Source organism: Hakea prostrata, chromosome 8, assembly GCF_041222555.1.
Source record: "Hakea prostrata isolate BN-2017 chromosome 8, UWA_Hpros_2, whole genome shotgun sequence".
NCBI classification, from domain to species: domain Eukaryota; kingdom Viridiplantae; phylum Streptophyta; class Magnoliopsida; order Proteales; family Proteaceae; genus Hakea; species Hakea prostrata.
The window spans coordinates 29654412-29677294 of record NC_142607.1 but is presented as its reverse complement, the minus strand read 5'-3'; the positions used below and the strand labels follow the sequence as shown (position 1 = coordinate 29677294).

Below are 22883 nucleotides of genomic sequence, written 5' to 3'. Positions count from 1 at the left end.
GACACATGAAAGACCGGGAGTACCTTGGAGTCAGGTGGAAGTGTAAGCTTGGAGGCAACCAGACCAATTTGTGCTTCAATGGGGTATGGACCGTAGTACCGGTAGCTGAGCTTCTCATTGGGACATTTGGCTAACTTCTTGAAGCGGTATGGTTGGAGTTTGAGAAAAACTTCCTCCCCTACTTGGTAAGTAACCTCTCTTCGGTGTTGATTTGAAGAAGATCGCATACGGTCTTGAGCCACCCTCAAATTGTTCTTCAGCTCATCAGCTCATCTAGGATTTGATCCCGTTCACGTAAGTAGATATCAACTTCAGCCACCTTGGAGTAATTCCCTTCCCACTTGAGTAAGGGTGGGGGTTTACGTCCATAGACTATTTGGAATGGTCTCATCTTGGTGGAAGAATGGTAAGTAGTATTATACCAATATTCAGCCCAAGGAAGCCAAGTGATCCAGTTTTTTGGCTGTCTCGCACAAAAACAACGGAGATATATCTCAAGGCCTTGATTCACCACTTCCGTTTGGCCATCTGCTTGAGGATGATAAGCACTATTGAATTTCAGGTTGGTTCCAGCTAAATTGAACAACTCTTTCCAAAAATTACTCAGAAGACCCGCCCAATCCGATACAATGACCTTGGAAATCATGGAGTCGACATCTCCCTGCTGAAGGTTACAGCACACGCTGCTGAATACGACGGTGAGTGCCATGAAGTGTCGATTTGAAAGTCTCTCCACCACACCAAAGGTGTCTCGGACTTTAGGCAATCACCGATAAAATCTAAACTGATATCCTCCCAACGGCGGTATGGAGAGGCTGTAGCAGCCCCGCTGGCTTCATGGCTTGATGTTTGCTCCGTTGACATGTGTCACAACTCACCACGAAGTTCTTTACAGCCCTCTTCATACCCACCCAAATACAAGGAGATTCTTTTGGGCTGCGAAAAATCAGAGTGGCCCAAATGGAGTGGAGGAAATTCAGCAAGCAATTTAGGAACCATCTTAGAACTAAGGAATGACAAGCCTTTAAAGAAAAGAGTTCCATTCTTCAACTATAATCTGAAAATTTGTAGAACCACTAGCGGTGATTTCAGACCTTCCTATAGCGTTCGGATGTCGAAGTTCAGCTTTAATCTCTCCACCTCCATATGCGGATAAACTGAAAGTTGCGGGCCTCCATTGTCGGGATAATGGTCGCGGCCTGTTTTCACATCCGGTTTGTAAAGGATTTAAGTCAAACCCCAACAACCATAATCCATTTCGGATCTTGCCACAATTGGTCCAATAAATACCTTAAGCTCCTTGGTTGGGCGAACCTGAAGTGTCTTCCCAAGAGGTAATGGCGCATGAATTGAACACCAGCATTAACTCCTCTCAAGACTGATTTGGCACGGGCTCGTGGAGATAAGGCTTTACCCAAAGGCTATAGGATGCCCTTCGCATGAGGACAGCCCTAACCCACCCCGACGGTCCATTTCACCACAAACTCTTCGAAGTCGGCATAGCAAGTACAGGACGGATGCATGGGCCTTAATGCTTCAAAGGGTAGTAGTGAATTATCCCAGGAAAGCATCCCTTTTAGCAGCTTTGTGAGAGGTGTGGTATCTCCCATAACTCAAACAAAGGATAATACCCCGTGAAGCCAAGGAATCCTCTAAGTGCTGGACATTCCTGAAGTGGCCACAACCATGCAACGGGGGATCCGAAACTCCTGCAGAAATTATGGCCCAAGTAATCCAAGTAGTCACAACAAAGAGCATTCGATTCACTACCGGTGATTTTGTGATAGAATGTATAAAACACGCGTAAGTGATCCAAATGGTCTTCCAGGGCGAAGACAAGAATATCATAAAAAATACTAGCACAAATTAGGGGGAATACCTGTATTAAGCTTGGAAAGTTGCCGGGCATTGAAAGCCAAAGGGCATTACAAGGAACTCGTAATGTCCATCGTGGTGGGAATGGCTTTTCTCATTATCGCAATCGATTGGTGGTAGCCGGATTTGAGATGAGATTGCAAACACCGCGCCAACTCATCAAGCAGCTCATCTATTGCCAGAATGGGAAATTTGTCGGGTATCGTTAGCTTATTAAGTGCTTGATAATCAACATAGAACCTCCACCTTCCGTCCTTCTTTCTCACCAATAACAGGGCTGAATAGGACTCACACGGACGAATAGCAGAGTTAACATTTCATTGACTAATCTCTCCACCTCATTTTGGAATGTGGGTATTTGTATGGCTTGGGTTTGGGGTTACTGCATCATTCAAGCGATCGAAGATGATCTGGCGGTAAGTCCGGGTTCTGCAAATGAAGATTTGAAATCTTCCAGTAAAGCACTTACCCTACTATTGAGACCAAACTGCTTCGGAGCATCTGCCTGCATAGGTTTCAGCCAAATTCCACTTCCTTCCTGTTGTGCCGTTTTCTAGAATTGATGCAGAGAAGTCTCCAACGAGTAGGGGGGTCCCCTCTAATTTCACGCTATCCTTCCATTGAAGAGTCGAAGCTTCCAGTTGCTCTGAATGTCACCCAACGATGAAAGCCATTCCACCCCTAAAATTACGTCTACTCCGCCAAGCTCGAATGTTAATAATTCCTGGACAAACTTCACGTCTCCGATGCAGATGGTAACATTGCGACACACTCCTTGTCCTTGGACATTCTTACCATCCCCTAACGTAACCTGAAATTGCTTCTTCCCCTCAACTTTCAACCCAATCTGCTGGACCATTTGATGTGAAATAAAATTGTGTGTTGCGCCTCAGTCGACTAGCAACACACCGAACTCAAGACCCTCTCAACTTCAGTGTACGAGGTGAATCAAGCCCTGCGAGAGAGCTGTATGATAGCTCAGTCTCCGTCAATGGGTCAGGCGGTTCTTCCTCGATTTCGATAGTTGCTTCTGCTATCGCCTCTGTTCCTCCCTGTGTTTTGTCTTCGTGGAGAAGCATGACCCTCAATTGCTTCAATGGGCACTGGTGACCACGAGAATAGGGTCCATCACACCGGAAGCATAAGCCTTTATCCATCTTGGTTTTCATTTCCTCTGGTGTCAACCATTTTGGTTGTCCATTGCTACTGCTACTTCCACCGCCGGACATGGTTGTCGAAACACCCCTCTTTGAAGACGATGCAATATTAGCAGTGGTCTGCCCTACATTGGCTCGATTAACCACAGTTGAACCGGTGTTGGGTTGAGTTGTTGGAGCAGATTAAGTGGGCTGCAAGCCTATAGGGTTTGATCGGTCCAGAGATACTGTGCGTTGGGCCGCAGTTTGTCCCCTACCACTAATGGGCTGTGCTATCGGATACTTTTTAAGCCCACGAAGGGTATTGTTTTTAGCCTCGGTGGATTGGGCCATATCCATAGCCTGGGCTAAGTTCTTGGGTTGGAATAGGCGCAAATCAGCCCTAATTTCATCTCCCAGCCCAGATAAGAACGCACCTTGTAACCACTCTTCTTCCTTGGCTCCGGCAGCAGCGGCAAGGGGTTTCAAATTGGCTGTGGTATTCAACAACAGTGTTTCCCTGCCGTAATTCCATGATCGCCTCGTGTGGTGTTCTGCTTGTGATGAACCAAGCGCTTGCAGCTCCGCTCAACTCATCGCACGATGGACGGGATTTTGTAATTCTCGGAACTGTACCCACCCGATTGCAGGACCTTCGAAGCAGATTAACGCTGCTTGTAGCTTTTCTGTATCGGTGAGCCCTTGCAACCCAAAATATCTCTCCGCTCTAGCCGTCCACCCATTCGGATCTTCGCCATTGAAGATATAACTCTAGATACCTCGGAAAGAAATCGCGGCGTCCCAGGGAGGTTGTAGCCCGTTGCGTTTTTGGTACGTTGGCACTCTGCGAGTTGTCTCTTACAGACGTTTGTGTTGTTTCATCCCGCCTTCCCAAAGTAATTTCAGACGATGGCCTATCGGTTTCTATGGTTTTGCCCTTTGCCAGGTATGTTTTTAGCTCATTCATGAATGCCACTTGACTTTGTTCTACTTTGTCTATTTTAGAGTCGATCAAAGCCAGCTGGGTTTGCAAGTCTTTCACACTATCTTCTAACATTTCAACTCTGGACTCCATTCTACTCCTTACCATTCCCCGAATCGACGTGCTTTGATACCAGAATGTTAGGACCCTCTATGAGCTGAATTTATCTTCCCCTCAAACTCAGTAAATAAAAACAGTGATTACCCAGATTGACAAATAAAGAACATCAACATAGAAGAGAATTGGCTGTCGTCCCATTAGCATCATGATAACATTCATACAAGGATTGATACAACCCAAACTCTATTCATCTGATAACCAGTTCTTGGAATAATAAAGTAAACAAGACTAAGCTGCAAACAATCACCACAAGTCTATTCCCTTTACCTGAGAGGCTCCCTCTCCCCGCAAGCTCAGCTTGCTGTTCCTTTTCCTTCTCCCCCCCTCTACTCTCCCTCACTATCCCCATATATCCCCTCTTTCAGTTTGCCTAACAAACTCTAACAAACTCTCCTCTCTTATCCAATGTCCTGTTGCCACCTGGCCTGTCATTTCTGTCCCTTAGCTCATAACAGAATGGTGGTGGCTGTCCACTAATGGATTGCCACTTGTCCTTCCCCTGCACCAGCAGCTGGTGTAGCTACATTCTCCCCTGTTTCAGCCGATGCTACTGCTGTCTTCCCCTGCCTATTCCTGCGTTTGTACACTTGAGTAATTAGGGGCGTATCAGCACATCTAATAACTTTTTAGTTTTCGCACAGGTACGTTGAAATCCTTAAACCAGTATGGATTTGGTACTATAGTGTGATTTCAGAATGGTACAGAAAACAATGGTGCAAGAAGAATTATGATTGAACCTGTTGGTTGGTTCAGTGTGTTGGTCTAATTATAAGTTATAGTTCAGGTTTTATTATTCAGTTGTTTAGTGAGGGTAATCATGTAGTTTTATATATTTCACATTATTATAAATAAGAGGCATGGGGGTCACATTGATAACCCAAGGGGTTCAGTTATTTCCACATGGCATCAAAGCCAAGCGCAAATTAGAAAGGAAAAAAAAAAAAAAAAAAAAAAAGGGGGAAAAACAAGTTCGACTTCTGTTTTTACTGCCTGGACTTCTCTTGCTCTCTCTCGTTTTTCGGCCAACGACAGCAGGCCTCCAAGTTCGATTCTCCTCCAACTCTCTTTCTTTCTCCTCTTTTCTTCTTCCGCTGGGCTTCTCTCTTGATACTGGCCCTCCTTGGTTGTTTAAACCATTAAAGGGCAGCATCCTGCAGTAGGTTCTTGCAGAAATTTTTGATGCTGTCTTCTTCTACCGCTATGAAAAGAGATTGTTTTTTGAAGACTTCCTGCGCTGTTTCAGATTCCTCTAAACAGGTTTGAAGCCTGAAGCATCCTGCGGTAGCTTCTTGCAGAAATTGCAGAAATTGATGCTGTCTTCTCTTCTACTGCAATGAAAAGAGATTTGTTTTGAAGATTTAGCCTTCCTGCGATGTTTCAGATTCCTCTAAACAGGTTTGAAGAGTGAAGAACAACAGGTTTGACCCGAAAGTACAGCAGGATTGATCAGAAAATTCCTGCAAGTTTTATCCAAAATTAACAGCAGGATAGATCATAATTGTTTTTTTGGATCAATTCGACTTTGTTTTTACTATCTCAAGAATTTTTTTATGGTGTTTTATTTGGTGAGTGGCTGAAGATATGACAACCCCGGATGTTTCTGCAGTTCCGACAAGTCATGAAAATTATCCCACTCTTTCCGCTCTTTGTTAGGTTCGATGGAACTAATTACTTGATTTGGTCTCATTCTGCTTATTTAACAATTGTTTGAAGAGGTCTAATTGGCCATATTATGGGCTCTACAACCAAACCGTTGATTGCTGGTGTTCTTCAGGATAAATGGATTTCAAATGACTCTCTTATCATGTTGCTCCTTTTGAATTCCATGCATCCAAATCTCGCCGGGGGGTATTTATTGTTGGATACAACAACCCAAATTTGGAAGGCCAAAGAGACTTATGGACAGTTGGGCAATGATACGCTGATCTATGAGTTACGGAAGAGACTTCATGAGACCACACAAAAAGTGTTGATAGTTGCCCTAGTACTATGCTGAATTATGGTCTCTTTGGCAAGAATTGGACCATTATGGTGACTACCATCCTACTAATCTTGACAATGTGGCTGCACACAGGAAGTATGTTGACAAAATTCGGATGTATGATTTTTTGGTTAGATTAAATGTGGAGTATGATCAGATCCGGGTACAGGTTTTGAGTCGTTATCCCTTTCATACACTGGAACAATCCTATGCACTTGTTCAGTGTGAGGAGAGTCATCGTCTGGCTATGTTACATAATCCGGTAGTGGAGAAATCTACTCTTCAGAGTATGAGTCTAATGTCCAAAACTGACTCAGCTAAAGATGTGGTCAAGTGTGAGCACTGCTACAAACCCTATCATACCAAAACAACATGCTCGAAATTACATGAAAAGCCTGCTGATTTTGAACAAAAAAGGGCCCAACAAAAGGGTAAACCGAAGGTAATCATTCATAGACTGTTTTGCAGTACCTATTCCAGATATTGGTTTTTCCCCGGAAGAGTTACTTGCTCTAAGGTGCATTCTATAGTCTTCTACCGCTGCCGCTGCTGCTACCTCTTCCAATGCTCCCTCCATTGCACACTTGAACTCCTATCTTGCTACTTCAGGTACCGTATTTACAGATTTCCATTTTTTCTCCATGGATTATTGATATTGGAGCAATAAACCATATGACAGATTATGCCTTTTTTTTCTTAAAGTATTTACCTACCTTAGGGAAAGATAAGGTTCGTATAGTTGATGGTTCTTACTCTTCCATTGCTGGAAAGGGAACCATACAACATTCACCATCCCTTTCTTTGTCTTCTGTCTTACATGTTCCATCTTTTATTACTAACCTTCTTTCCATTAGTAGTCTTACCAATGACTTGAACTGTAAGGTAACCGTTTTTTCCTTCCTACTATGTTTTCTAGGATTTGGTAATGGGGAAGGAGATTGGATGTGGTAAACTAGATAAAGGACTTTACTTGTTGGAATAGAATGGACCCTCTTCTTCTGCTATGTTTGCTACTCCTCATCAGGTCAATTTAGATTTGTTAGCCCTCCACCAATGGTATCGTAGGCTAGGACATCCCCCCATAAGAACTTAAGAAACCTTTTTCCCAATTTAGTCTCATCAACAATAAGGAATTCTTTTGCGAAGCTTGTGTTTTTGCTAAACAGACTTGTTCAAGTTATTTGCCTTTTAATATTAATATAGGTTCCATTACTTTTATGTTAATTCATATTGATTTGTGGGTGCCTTATCGACGCATGTTTGTTACCGGTCATTGATGTTTTGTTACTTTTATTGATTTTCATTTTAGCTCCACATGGATCTATATTTTAAAACAAAAAAATGGACTTTTTCGATTTTTCAAGATTTTCATAACATGGTTAAAACTCAATTCAAATGCCACTGTAAAGGTTCTTTGCAAGTGACAATGGAACTGAGTATAGTGAAAAAGCTTTTCAGAGATACCTCTCTCATTTTGGCATACTACACCAGACCAATTTTGTTGATACTACGGCCCAAAATGGAGTGGCCGAAAGAAAGAAAAGGCATCTCTTAAAGATTGCCCGTTCTCTTCTTATTGCCATGAATGTCCCCGACTAATATTGGAGTGATGCAGTTCTCACTGCTTCCTACCTGATGAATAGAATGCCTAGTAGAATCCTTGCTTTCAAATGCCCCAATGAGGTTTTTCAAGGGACATCTTCTTTATGCCAGGAATTTGACCCACAAGAGTAAGGTGGAACCTTGTGGCCTCCGTTGCATATTTCTGGGGTATTTTGTTGCTTAAAAGGGTTGCAAGTGTTACCATCCTCCTTCTAGGAGGAAAATTGTGTCTATGGATGTCATCTTTGACAAGTCTAGTCCTTATTATACACCTTTGTAGGGGGAGACTCCAAGAGCAAAGGTGTTCTCTCCCACTTTGGATGTTCCCGTCACATGTAGAGACCTAACAAACCCAATTCAGCCCCATTTAGAGGTTTAGGAAGAGACTCCTGACCAGGGGAAGCATTTGACCAACATACATGTAGACACTCATTCTCCCCCCCTTTCCTCATCTGAACCGTGTAAGGATCCTATCCAGGGGGAGACCACTCCTGTGAGGCACACCATTGAGGTCTTCCAAAAGCAACTTGACCAAAGTAGGGATGTGTAGACCTATCAGAGGAAGAAAACGAATCGGCAACAACAGGTAAAGAAGGTGTACAACTTACCACATCAGTCTCCTAATCTAGATTCAGGTCTTGTAAGTTCCCCTAAGGTATCTTCTATTGACCTTCCTATTGTTGTTCGAAAAGGAGTCAGATCTTGTACTCAACATCCTATAGCTAAATATGTTTCCTTTGATTATTTGTCTAAGGAGTCAGATCTTGTACTCAACATCCTATAGCTAAATATGTTTCCTTTGATTATTTGTCTAACTCCTATCGAGCCTTCATATCTTCCTTATCCACTGCATCTACTCCAAAGACTTGGCAGGAAGCTTATGCTAATAAAACTTGGAAGGCAACAATAGTAGAGGAAATGCAAGCTATAAAGAAGAATGGTACTTGGTAGTTGGCAAGGCAGGCGCGCCAGGCGCGCAACGCGCCCGCGGGCCCCGGAGCGCTCAGGCGCGCATTTAAGCAAAAGGCGCCGCTTTTTTCTTTCTTTTAAATCACGAGAAAGATGCCAATCAAAGGCATATATTGAAATGCTTATTAGATTCCGATTGTAAAGTACATTGTTGAACCTATATGCATATGTATAAGACGCACAGTGATCAAAGTAAAATAAAATAAAACAAACAAAATGAAAGAGAATAAGTCGCCGCTCACCCTCACCTCCCAACCAATCTCTCTCTCCTCTCTCTCCCTCCATCCCGCGCGACCCCGCGCGGCGCAAGCAACTCTCTCCTTCTTCGCGACTTTTATTTAGGACCTATTAGTGGGTTTGTAATATGTTGGATGACTGAGGTAGCGATATTAGTTTTTTATTGTATAAGATATGATAGATTTGAGTGAATGGATGTACACTAAAAATTTCACTTAGGACGCCTCAACCGCCTCAAAAGCGCCTCGGAGGGCGCCTCGTTGACTCATCGCCTCAATTAGCCTAACCCGCCTTGCATCGCCTCGTCGCCATGACAACTATGGTAGTTGGTTACTCTTCCTAGGTTGGAAGTGGGTTTTTGTGGTGAAACAGAACATGGATGGTTCAATCAACAGGTTGAAGGCTAGATTGGTTGCAAAAGGGTTCACCCAGACTTATGGAATTTAGATGTAAAGAAAGCATTTCTTCATGGAGAATTAAAAGAAGAGGTCTACATGGAAATCCCACTTAACTTCTCTGATAGCAAAACAAAAGGGAAGGTTTTTCGGTTGAAGAGCTCGATTTTTGGGTTGAAGCAATCTCCCAGGTGTTGGTTTGGATGCCTCGAAAAGGCCGTGGCATCGATTGGTTACAAGCAAAGTAATGCTGACGATACTCTCTTTGTGAAAAGGTCAGGAACTCATATTACTCTTCTTATTGTTTATGTGGATGATATTGTCATCCGTGGGAATGATGTGGTAGAAATACAAAAGTTAAAGAGCTTCCTTGGCAAGGAGTTTGAGGTTAAAGATCTAGGGAAACTCAAGTATTTCCTAGGAATTGAGGTCGCAAGGTCAGGCAAAGGCATTTATTTGTCACCGCGTAAGTATATTCTAGACTTACTTTTAGAAGTGGGAATTTTGGGATGTAAAGCAATGGATACCCCAATTGAAGTGGGCCTTAAGCTTAAAGAGAAAGAGGGAGTACCATTCGATAAAAGGGAGATATCAGAGGTTGGTTAGAAAATTGATTTATTTGTCCCACACTAGACCCGACATTGCTTTTTCTGTTAGTCTAGTGAGCCAGTTTATGCATGACCCATACTCGACTCATATGAGTGTTGTTACTAAAATAATTCAATATCTGAAGTCCACACCAGGAAAGGGAATACTCCTGTCACCCTCAAATAATTTGAAAGTGGAAGCTTATACAAATGCTGATTGGGCTAGTTCACCTGACAGAAAATTGATATTAGGATACTGTACATTTGTTGGGGGAAATCTATTGACCTAGAGGAGTAAGAAGCAAAATGTGGTAGCATTGTCTAGTATAGAGGCCAAGTATAGGTCTATGGTTCAAGGAGTATGTGAGCTTTTATGGCTGAAGGGTCTATTAGAAGAAATTGGGTTTCTTGTTACAAGCCCCATGATGTTGTATTGTGACAACAATGCTACCATCAATATAGCCAATAATCCAATAGATAGATTTTTTGTCAAAGGGAAAGTGGAAGCAAGGGCTGATATGCATGCATTTTGTGAGATTCGGAGATCAAGTAGCTGACATCTTTACTAAAGGGCTGAAGGAAGGAGACTTCCACCCTATTTTGAGCAAGTTAGGCATGACTAACATCTACGCCTCAACTTGAGGGGGAGTGTTGGTTGGTTCGGTTTATTTGTCAGTTGGTTTAATTATAAGTTATAGTTTAGGTTTTATTATTCAGTTGTTTAGTGAGGGCAATCATGTAATTTTATATATTTCATATTATTATAAATAAGGGCTTGGGGGTCACATTGATATCCCAGGGGATTCAATTATTTCCGCAGAACCCTCAACCAAGTCCGCGTCAGAGTGGTACCTCAGCTAGGGCTGAACCAATCAAGAGAGAGCTCAGGTTCTTTCTATTTTTTCCTTCTTAAAATAGGCCCATGATGGACATAGATGGGTTTGTAGGCTGTTAATTCCATAGGTTGATGTTGGACCTCATCCAGGGGTCCAAACCTTAGAGTATGATATCTGCTTAGTAATAGTTTAATTTTCATTGCAAGCTGTTTTTTAATTTCTGTACTAAGACCTCATCCAGGGGTCCAAACCTTAGAGTATGATATCTGCTTAGTAATAGTTTAATTTTCATTGCAAGCTGTTTTTTAATTTCTGTCCAACTTTTAGTAGTTTAGTTATAAGCGCAGGATAGTCCTTTTGTATGCTTTATTTCAGTTTTAAGTGTCCAAGTCTATAAAGAGTCCTAAGTTTATTAGGGTTCTATGTCTATTTCTTCTAGGAGTTTCTTTCCTATTTATCTAATGAGTGTTAAGGCTGATTAATCATCTATATATCCCCCCTTGAGTGAAATATAAAGTGGACAAAATTTTAATAGAGCATTGATTTGCTTTGTTAGATTAAGAGTTGAGGGACCTCTTTTTCTTCCTTGATAGTGCTCAATAATGCTCACCATAGACTACCAATCAGGATAAGAAGCTAAGCAAAGTCTACACTAGGTCTAGGACCTAACCACCTCCACCAATAGCTTCTGCACAATGTTCTAGAGATTCACCAAGCAAAGTGAATCAGATACCTAGGCAAGGAATCCCTATCCCCCAAGAAAGTAGTCTTTTTAAGCAAAGGTCAACACACTAAAGCAACAACTTAATTGTTCTGAGAAACAATGAGATATTAGCTTTAGTCTACCCAATTGAATCCATTCATCAAGCTGAAAAAGAGCGAGGCAACCATTATAAATGCACCATAGCTTGTCAACCAATCAAAGGAAAAGTTCTTAGCAAAAAATGCCTTTGATGAAGGAATAAAAGGCATTGAAATATTACCGGAATAGAATGCTCAAGATATCGGCAAGAAAGATTCTTATTGTTGGATAGATTATTGAAGTCTCTTTAGAACCTAATCCTATGCTTACGATAGACCAACAAAGGGAGGATCCTCTCCAAGAGATTAAAAGCTCATTAATGTGTCTTCATCTAAAGAAGAACTTCATCATAAAGACAAACAATGGGAAAGTACCAAGATCTCTGCTTCTATTAAGGAAGTGGATCGTGAAGTCTTCAATCACATGCATCGATAGATCATCAACAAAACATAGATAATGGATCGTCGGATGTCATAACAGTGAACTGGAAAAAGAGATTAATTGCACCAAGGGGTTCTAACTTTTTCTATGATCTAGAGAATGATAACTTATGTTTTTTCTTCTTCTTCTTTACAAATGAGTGGACTTGAAGTTTTGTATTATGGCTTTCAATTCTAGTGTAGAAAACACATGCTGTTATTTGCTAAATCATAAAAAGAGTAGAAGTCCATGGTGCAAATTGGTCTCTTTGGTTGTCTACCAGTCCGCCCTTGTGACTACCGAAGAACCACTATTTATATTTTTTTGCTGATCTTATCAATACATGGAGATCGAAGAGTTCATGGCGCATAGTTTCCTTCATGGAAGTGGAGATCTTGGTAGTTTTCATTGCTTGTCTCTATTATGAAGATTTGTCTAGATGGGGACTCATCAATGAGCTTCTAATCTCTTGGAGAGGATCTTCCCTTAGTTGATCCCTTGTAAGCATAGGAATGGATTCTAGAAACTCTTCAATCATTTGTTCAACATTAGTTATCTTTTCCGCCCATGTCTTGGACATTCAATCTCAATAATATTTCAATGCCTTTCATTACTTTATCAGAGGTATGTTTTGCTAGTAACTTCTATTTTGATTGTTTGACAAGTTGTAGTACTTTTGTTATGGCTATCTTGTTGATTTCAGCTTCATGAATGGATTCAATAGGGTACAAACTTGGGTTATAATACCTCATTGTTTACTAGATCACATTGAGTTGTTGCTTTAGTGTGTTGAACTCCATTTCAAGAGCTTCCTTTCTTAAGAGGGTGAGGATTGGGATTCCCTACCTAGGTACCTGACTCGCTCGGTAAATCTATAGAACACTGCTCAGCAGCTACTGACGGCTGTGATTAGGTCCTTCAACCCAGTGTATATTCCTGCCTAGGTCCTTGACTTCATGCGTAATCAATTATGAGCACCATCAAGTAGTCTCAAGGAAGTAGGTCCCTAACCAACTTCTAATATCACAAAGTAGACCATTTCTCTACTAAAATTTCATCCACTTTATTCTTCACTCAAGGGGGTTTATAGATGACTAATTAGCCATACATGATACAACCCATAAAATAAATAGGAAAAGAAATTTCTAAAAAAATAGAATTAGAAACTTAATAGCATAGGACTCTATGTTCTTGGACACTTAAAACTGAAACAAAACGTGAAAAAGACTGTCATGCCCTTATAACTTAAGTTGGGAGGAATTAAAAGAACCACTTGAAATACAAATTAAACTAATTAAATCTAGTTTCACACTCAAAAGTTGGGCTTAAACCCATGGAATTAAAGGTCGGTAACGTATATATGTCCATCTTGGGCTTTTTTTAGGGGCCTCTATGCTTCGGATATGCATCATCAATGGTTAATGGGTTTAAGGGTTCAGAAGGAGCTGAGGTTAGGATCTTTCCTCCAAAATTCAATGGATTTAAGTGGTGGGAAGCAGGGTTTCTGATCGGGCAGCAATTGGGGAGGATGAAGTGCAGGTTTAATCAAATCTGAGAATAAAAGTAAAAACAGAAAGAGGGAGAATACGTCCTAGAAATAGGGACTGTTGCCTGCGTAAGAACTCACCTACGGACTGCTTTCTTTGCCATTATAGGTGACAATTGCCCAGCTGTGTTCAAACCAAGGTCCCAGATTCGCTGCTTTAAATGGAGTCTAACTCCCACTGTTATGAATTCTCCTAGAGAAGAAAACAAGTTGCAGCTTTAAAAGCTCATAGTTCAAATAGTTTTACTCTAACTCTAATTGATCTTTACTTTTCCACATGGGGTAATAACTAATAAGTGGGGGCTGCGTACAGCCGTACAAAGAGTCCTAGGACTCTTTGTACTTTGAAACTAAAATTAATAAAGGAAATGCTTCCTTGTGCATGAAAGTGAAGGGAGTCCTAAAACAACTCTAACTATGTCCTACCCAATCATAACTATTCCCTACCTTTTTTGAAGCAACTAATAAAGATTACCATTCATCATCTATCAACTCTAACAAGAACTAGGCTAAAAAAACCTCAATCATCCAAAAAAATGGACTACTAGGCTAACAAAAACTAATTGTAGGCTAAATGTCATTTATTGACTATTATATGGATTAGTTGATTGACATCTATCAACTATAATAAGAACTAGGGGGAAAAAGTGTTGGCTTCAAAAAATATGTTCGGCTTTCCGTATTTAACTCATGTATTGCACGATTAAGGTTTGTAAAGTTGGCTTGATTACAAGGGGAACCCTACCAATGGAGGTCCTACCCATAAACCTGTCAACTGTATTTTTTCCCAAAAAAAAATTAAAAAAAAAAAAAAAAGAGAAAAAAAGGGGTCTTGTTTGGTGCTGCATCTGCATCATGTAACAGCTAGAGAGAAGTCCAATATTGTGTGGATCATCTGGATTTGTTGGACCAATTCCCTGTGCAAGGTCCTTCATATCCAATGGTTGGAAAGACCATCAGCCAGCCTCATTGCTTAGGGAAAGAGATTAATATTGTTATAATATTGATGATAATAATATTGATATGTAATGCTGATAAAAAGATTGACATTATTGGTATCATCAAACTAGTTATATATGTGAAATAATCATTTTGGAAAATCTTAATTTGGTTCTTTAGTGGGTCAGAGTGTTCCAATGTGCTAAGTGGCGCATTGAAACCTCCAAGGTAAGCTAGTTTGAATTATTATTTACCGTTTCTTATGCTATGTTAGATCCAGTAACATTAGATCAGTTGGGACTCAATGAAACCTAGATGACAAGGGTGATTGGATCGGGTCCAGGTATAAGTATATCTGGTTTGGACGATTGCACTGAGATCTTTTTTCAGACCTAAGCAAAACCTTTTCTGACAAAAACAATGATAGGACCTAACCATGCTTTATTCCGAACTTCCCATTTGAGTGGTCGTTGCAAGTCCCTGCATCTAATCACTGATGCAGCACAATCAGAAGTTACTGTTCATGCTACAGTAGCGTGAACAGTAACTTAGATGATAATTTCATATTTGGTGGGCCCCAAGTCCAGCTTGCATGGAAATAGATTCAAATTTGGTGGGCCCAAACTCCAGCTTGCAAGGAGGTAAAATAGGAACTGTTTTTGTGGGAGTTCTAGAGATAATTTAGAATTTTGTTATTTATTATTAGGATAATCATGTAATCAAAGTTTTTATTTGGGTAGGATATCTAGGATAAGTTTTAGTTAGTTTTAAATTCCTAAAAGTCCTAGTTGGATCAGTCTTTTGTTAGTTTTAAATTACCAAGAGTCCTATTATAGTTGTTTTCGTATCAAATATGTTTGTTTTGTTATTTAAACACTTGTAATCAACTTATTGAGATGGAATAGAAAAAATGAATTGAAGCTTGAGCTTTGTGCGTTTGCAGCCCCCCCCCCCCCTCCACCTCCTCTTCTTCTTACGAATTTCTTCTCCCTCTTCCCTTTCTTCAAGACTAATTCTTCTAAGATTCTCCCTTTTTCCCCTTTACTTCTTTATCCTTCTTTCTACTCTATTCTGTCCCCCATTAATCACCCTTACTATTTTAATTTTATTGGTGATTGATTGTTATCCATAGAGTAAATGATATTGTAAAATGCTCCATAGAAGTTGAGAAATGCAAATATTGGGTGTTATGTACCTCTATTCCAACCTGCCTTGCCACCTCTCTTCAACCCCCCCCCCCCAACCGGAAGAAAAAAAATAAAAAAACAGAGTAAAGCATCATATGATATATATATATATATAATATCATATATATATATATATATATATATATATATATATATATATATTCCAGCTTAGGAATGAGAAGTTTGATTTCATCTCCTAGTTCATGGAGTTAGGTTATCGTGTTGCTGATGATGGTAAGAGGGATTGTTTGGATTATGTAGTCATTACTCGCGTTCACAGAATGACAGAATTAGACAAAACTCATCCCTATCCCAACTAAATTTTGCATGGACCTTTGCCTTCCAGTAAGCTGTACTCGAGGTCATTACTAGATACAAGGCCTAAGCCATATCTGTAGTTTCTCTCCACTTCTTTTAAGGTTGTTTTGGGTCTGCCACTAGCTCTTTTAGTTCCTTCAATCTGGATTAAATCGTACTCACAGAATTGATGGGTATTAAAATGTACCAATATGTTCAGCATAAACTTTTTAGTGGATGAGATCAGTTGACTGTTGTCATTCGGAAAGGGATTAAGCATTATTATAGATTGAACAAGATTTTCGGGCTTAGGAGGGTCTAACTGAAACATTTGTCTTTCCAGGTTTGTGTGGTGCATTTCTTCAATGAGTACTAATTATTATTTCTTTCAAGGTGTTCTGTTTGCATAATTGGATTTGCTATTATTATTATTATTATTATTATTTTCACCTTCTTGATCTCAAGTCTAGTATTTATTCTTAAATGTGCAGGTCGACAATTTTAAAGAGGATAATTTGGGAGAAAGGCTATCTGAAGCAGAATTGCGTCTTCCAAGTATTGTAAAACCACAAGTTGCTTGTGGGGTTGCAGATGCCCACAGTATGGTATTGAGCTTTCATGCTTGTAGTTCCTGTTTATTTTGAGGGTCCAATTTTACATGCATCTCTACCTTCTTGTCCTTTAATTTTCTACTTCAGTAATGTGACGGAATAATAGTTAATCAACCTAAGATAACATAGAAAAGAAGAGGAAGAAGAAGCAAAGAAGAAAAAGAAGAGAAAGTGATGTTGGAGTTTTCCTTGGAAGAGCTATACGAACACTTACCCATGATAGCTCTTCATTATCTAGATTACAATGAAACAGCACACAAGATAAAGGGTAAAGAGACTAATTTAGCATAGATTAATACTCCTTGAGCACATGTAGACAAAACCCAGCAACTTAACAATGATGTAGCCTCAATTGATCAAGGGATAGGTAGCCAAGATCTTGTCAAAACCAAACTTTTAAGAAATAAAGGCTAAAAGGTACTTACCTTCCCTTTTGGTTGGCAGCATGACAACTACACCCATTCATAATATGCAAATGATACTTACATCCCCCTTAGTTGTAAAACCTGACAATAACCTCCCTACCATCAATTTTGCTTGTTAAGTGCAATGAAATGCAGGTTTTACCCCTGACATTATTAACATGCTAAAATACTGTTTACTTAAAAGTTAAAACAAACTAAAAGCCTAACATAGCTCTCAACTTAAAACTAACTAGAAGACTAAAATACCCATAAAACTACTATTTCCTAAATTCTGTGAGCAAGACAGGCGTGTTCTATCCTGTTAGGAGTGAGTGGGTTCTGGTTTTCTGGGGTGGTTGTGCAAGCACCTGAGCAGTGTTGACAAGGTTGCCTTGGCTCTCTGTGTGCTTCCATTAAGATTATTCTCTTGGGCCGAGTGTTGTCATTTGATGGTGGATGCCCCCATTCCCTCTCTCTTCTTCATCTTCTCAGCTGCCTCTGCTAAGTGGTTTTTCCTAGTTTCAATCTTCTGGCCTATATCCCTACAAATTCTTTGTGGAAAATTAGGGGATGTAAGACACAGCATAACACAACCCAACATTGTAAGCAAAATTTTAAAGAAGCCCAGAAATCCAAACTGAATACAATGTAACGTGTTCAAAGTTCTGACTTTTTAGAAATAGATCTGCTCTGTAAACACAAATGAGAAGAGTAGCAAACAAATAAAGACCCCTTTGTTGCTTCTTTCTGAGTCATACCCTCTTTTTTGATAAGGATACAAATTTATATTTCCCTGCATCCTTACCCATATTTTGCCCCACCCATTTTCATCCTCAAATCCCTAAGATCAATTTTGAAGCAAATTTCATGATTCCTAACCAAAAAATCTTCAATGCCTCATCAAGTCAAATCCTTGCAAACGGATGTGTCAAAACCAATCTTGTCCCCTTCTATGCAAAAGCCAAGATTCAAACCTTGTTTTTCGGCACTGAAATCTTCAGCTACTGCACTAACCAAGGCAAGAAAACCTGCCATCCCAGTGATGCGGGGACTCAAATAGTAAATACATTTTCTTCTTCTTCATTTTCTTTTATATACTGTTTAGGCCTCCAACTGTACCTCCACCGCTCCAACCCGCATTGTTGCAACCATGGTTCAAGATCTCGATCTGGAGGCCCATCTTGCCAACTCAAAAAAGAGATTTGGCTTGAGATCTTTGTGAGATCTTGCTAAGTTGGTGGGATTTTCTCCCCAACTTGAGGGTTGTTATGGGTCATTTGGAGCTAAAACTTCCAGTCCACCCTATTTTAGCCTTATGAACACACCAGTGAATTCAGATTTAACAAAGATAGTGTAATTGTGAGTTCCACTACCCCAAGTGGGAAACCATTGAAGTGAAACCTTAAAATTGCCTATTGTACGCATCATATACTCGACTACTTGTATACAATGCTTAAAGTTCAAAATTCAAATGCATTTGATACTGTACGTGTGTTCACAGTTCAAATTATGAAGTTATCACAATTAAAACTCTGGAGTCAACACTTGAGACCCTATGTGCTATAAGCACATTGTCTTGTATCCCATATCATCTTGACTCTCTGAATGAACAAAAGAGAGATATCTCGTGAGATCTCACTGGGAGTTCTTTGAACATGGTTGCAACTTCCACCCTTATTTGCACCTTTACTACCACAAATTACATTGTCATGGTTCCTCGAATTTTCAAGCACCCACCTCTGTTCTCGCTTGATCTCAACGATATGCAAGGTGTTGCTCTTCTTTAGTTGTCTACATCATCCTCTTCTTGAATGGATTTTTCAGGTTCATCTTGTTGTTGTGTATGGAATTAGTGATTGCTCTTCTCTCATTAGCATGTAGAAAGCTTGAAGAAGACAATCGGGTTTGATGAAGGTTAAAGACACATTTGAGGGGTATTTTGAGCTTTCAACTATTAAATTAACTAAAGGTAGTTTAGACCTTAGAGTTTTAACTATTAGGGTAACTGAGGGTAGTTTGGGATTAATACTTGAAGATCATATCAATTAAGGGCATTTTGGGGTTTTAACAGATATTTTAGCAGCAATGGTACCACTTATAATGGGGAAAATAAACAGTATGGAGGTTATTGTTAGGTTTCTAATGGTGTGGGGGATGTGTAAGTGTTATTTGCATATTTATGAGGGGTAGGGCTGCAACAGCCAGGCTAGGCCGGGTTTTTTCAAACCCAATCCCATCCCTAAGTGTTCATGGGTAAGCCCATTCCCATATTGACCTTAATTTAGGGTCTAAGATCCTTGTCCTTGACCCTAAACTTTGACTGCCCAAGCCAATCCTTGTCCTGCCCTGATTATCCTCGATCAGGCCGGGACAAGATGGGTTAGCCCTATCTTAATTCATGATTGGCCCTATCTTTGACCCTACCCCTCATCTAGCAACTCTAAAATGAAAGAAATCTTAACTAAATTGAGAATAAGATACACAATCAATAAATGAAACTTTACAAAATCCGAACTCTTATTAACTTTGAAACAAAAAAGAAAAAAAGAAAAAAAGAAAGAAAGAAAGAAAAAATTTCCAATTTGTTATTATTAACCTATATAATAATATTAAGTAGATGTACAATGAAAATATAGAACCTCTAAAATCTAACCTTTCGTTAAATCCAAACCGTTTGATGTATAAAAAGATAAACAAACCATACAACTTCCAAGCTTTGATTACTATTTATATCCTTGAGAAATTTGATATCAATAATACTCAGTTACATGAACAATAAAAAAGACAATCGTATACACCTAACCTGTTAAAACTTCTAAATGCTATTAAATCTTTGGCAAACTAAAAATAGAATGCATAAAAATATAAAACAATTCAAACTCCATATTGTTTCCTTGTCCATAAAAATAAAACAATTTTTAAGTCTATATTGTTGCCATGACAACAATAGTTAGGGCCAAAACCAATGTACCGATCAAGGCTAAAATCTAGATTGTGATCAAGGCCAAAATCAGGGACTAGTCAAGACTGGTCGGTTGGGACAATCATTAATCCCAAGCCTGGTCTTGGCCCTAATTCAGGGTCAGAATATTTGGCCCTGACAGGGTCAAAATCTTGAGCCCAGATCCTATTCAAGTCATGGCGGGGCTGGGTAGGTCAGAGCCATTAAGGCCAAACTTGCACCCCTAATGTGGGGGAGTGGTTGGCTTTCTACCAACTAAGAGTTGAGGTAAGTGTTATATACTCAAAACTAAAAGAAAAGTGTTCCCTGTGATTCAGTTATTTGTGTCCATAGGGTGAACACAAAAGGATCTTAGAAGAGGACTCTGGGTTGTCTAGTAGGAGTGGAACTGTAAGGGTAAGGTTATATGGTGGTTAATGTTGCCTATGAATAATCTGGGGTCTACCTAAGCTTTCAAGGATAATTTACCAATGGGTTGGTTTCCTTGAGATGGGGTAGTTCTCTTTCATTGGGAGGTGAATTTCATAGGTTTAGAATAGCCTGAAACTTGGAAGGAACATAGGTAATAATGTAGGAGGATGGTCCTCCACGTGTTGTGATGTTCCCAGGGTAAGTTGGCTTAAATCTAGGTACATGATTTTAGGGTTTAGAGTGTAGGAAAATTCCTGAAAACTCTGTATTTTGACATTAGCTACTTAGGAAGGCTTCAAACTGTAATTAAGGGTATATTTGGGCTGGTGGCGTTTGAAATTGGGTGAAACCTGATCAACATATCTAGTTATGAGGTTTCTTTAATCCAACGGGGGTTATGACCCAGGCTCAAACTTTCGGTTTTGAGGCCGGGTTTCAGTCAGCCTCAAAACTGATGGATGGTGGTGAAATTTCAGCCATCTTGGCCAAAACGTGGTACCTTTTCTACGAAATTACAATGGCCAATTTTGGCCCTAGTTTGATGGGGGTTTTGACCTGGCTTTTTGTATACACCCTATTTAAAGCATAAATGACACAACAGAAGATGTATTTTGCATAAAAAACCAATGTATGTACTCATTCATATACTAACACTTAGAGAGGCTTGTGTGTCCATTCAAATACAAAGAGTTGTAAATTGAAACACAAGTAATTTAAGTTTAAATAGAATGTTAAACAACATGATATTAATTAAATGGAATCCTACCATTTTGCTTTTTAAAACTGTTAAAATATCATTTTCTATTTTAGATTAGGTTATTTTTGGTTACTTTCTATTTTAGTAACTTTTTATTTTGGTTACTTTCCTTTTTTCTTATTGCTTGTCTGACAAGTCATCTCCATAGGACAGTGTCATTTTTAGTAGATTTGAGAGATTCTATGCACTATGTGTTTTCCTTTTTGCTGTAGCTTAGTTTAGGAAACTTTAGGAAAGTTTCCTAAACTAAGACGTGATTTTACGTTATACATAAAGTACTAGGGAAGAGCCAAAACATACATGCAAGCTTTCTCCCTCTTCTCTTCTTTTACGTCTTCTTCAGTCTTTTTCTATTCTCCTTTTTGAATTTCATTTGAGTCACTAGGCTGATTACAGGTGCTAAAATCCTAACATGGTAGCAGAGCGGGTTTAATCAGCTTAGGGACTGCTTCTTCTCGCTCAATTTTGATCAGTTTTCTTTGTTTTTTTCTTACCTGGTGCACGGCCATCTATAGCTACTATAATCATGTGGTAGAAACTTCTCCAACGACACATGAAGTCACCTACCATTCCTATTGCTGGAGATCCAGGGTGATATGGTTTCTAATTGACTGAGATTTGAATCTTTGCAGGATAGCCTCTAGTTTTTTGGATTGATCTGCTGTTTTTTTCATCTGGGTTATGATGGATATGTTGTCTTCTCATTCTGCAATCAATGTTGATGCTGCTGAAACTTTGAGGGATTATTGTATCTACCTAGAAGTGAACTCAATCACAATCTAGGAAGTTTCTGGTGGTTTGGTTACCACATCCTATTACCCTCTTTTCTCCTAGCGGAGACTGTTTATCTGGGATTTTCTAGTTCAGCTTCTAGTTCATGACTTGTTGTATCAGATTGTTTTCTTGTTTCTTAAAATATTGAGAAGATGTTGTTGGTTGTTGCAAGACTAAAGTACTGCTGCCTCCTTACCTAGCCGTTGTTAACTAAGGTTGAACATCACCTTCTATTCTATTTTCCTTCAAAAATCTTTACTTCATTTTTTCCCTTTTTTCTTTGGCAGTTTGTTTTGCTTTCCTGATTAAGGGTTGAAGATTATCAAGTTACTTACCTGCTTTTCTGATTTCAGCCACTCTTTGCTTGGCTTCCATAAATACCCCTTCCGTTATCCTATATGCCTCTCATCATCTTCTTTCACTTTATTTGGTTTTCCTATCTATAGTTACTTCCTAAATCTGTTTTTCCATTATTAGTGCTCCACCTAGTGCCCTTCTTTCGAACACTGGAGTCATGCTAATTGTTTCTCTTTTTGATTAGATTTCCTTCTCTTTTTTTTTTTTTTTTTTTGAAGATTCTCCCCTTATTTTTCTATTTTTTAGTTGTAAGGAGGAAGAAGTTTCTGCTTAGTAGGTTATGAGACTATAGAGGAAAAAAAAGAAGTAAAAAAAAGAGAGGAAAAAACTCACTTTATGACTCTCTTCTACTTTGCCATTATTTTGCGTGGTAGATCCCTCTTTGTGGGCAGAATTTCAGAATTTTCCATTTGGATTATTTTGCATGGTATTGCTGTCGTACTTGCCTGAATTAACTTCAGCCCTGTTTTTCTGTGCTTCTCTATCTAGCAAAATTGACTTCAGTTGTGCCATTCTTCTGGCAGATGGAATAGTATATCAATGATCATTAGTCTATAGTAATTTTTCTCTGAGCTAATTTTCTACTTTTTGGATCTTTGGGACGTACTATTAGCTTATCAGCTCTTCCTCTGATATTGGTTGGTTCTTCACTTAGTGTTAAGTGCCAGTGATTTACTACTTTTGCAGCTGCCCTGT

General features: G+C 39.5%; 1 protein-coding gene across 3 annotated transcripts in view; it reads left to right on the top strand.

Moving 5' to 3' along the window:
* ITPK4 (inositol 1,3,4-trisphosphate 5/6-kinase 4) overlaps positions 1-22883 on the top strand; it is a 93771-nt gene that overhangs the window by 53915 nt on the left and 16973 nt on the right. For all 3 annotated transcript variants that reach the window (XM_089167438.1, XM_089167436.1, XM_089167437.1), the window contains one exon: positions 16403-16516. In XM_089167438.1, coding sequence (XP_089023564.1) covers positions 16403-16516 — 114 coding nt within the window. The remainder of the gene's footprint in view (positions 1-16402; positions 16517-22883) is intronic.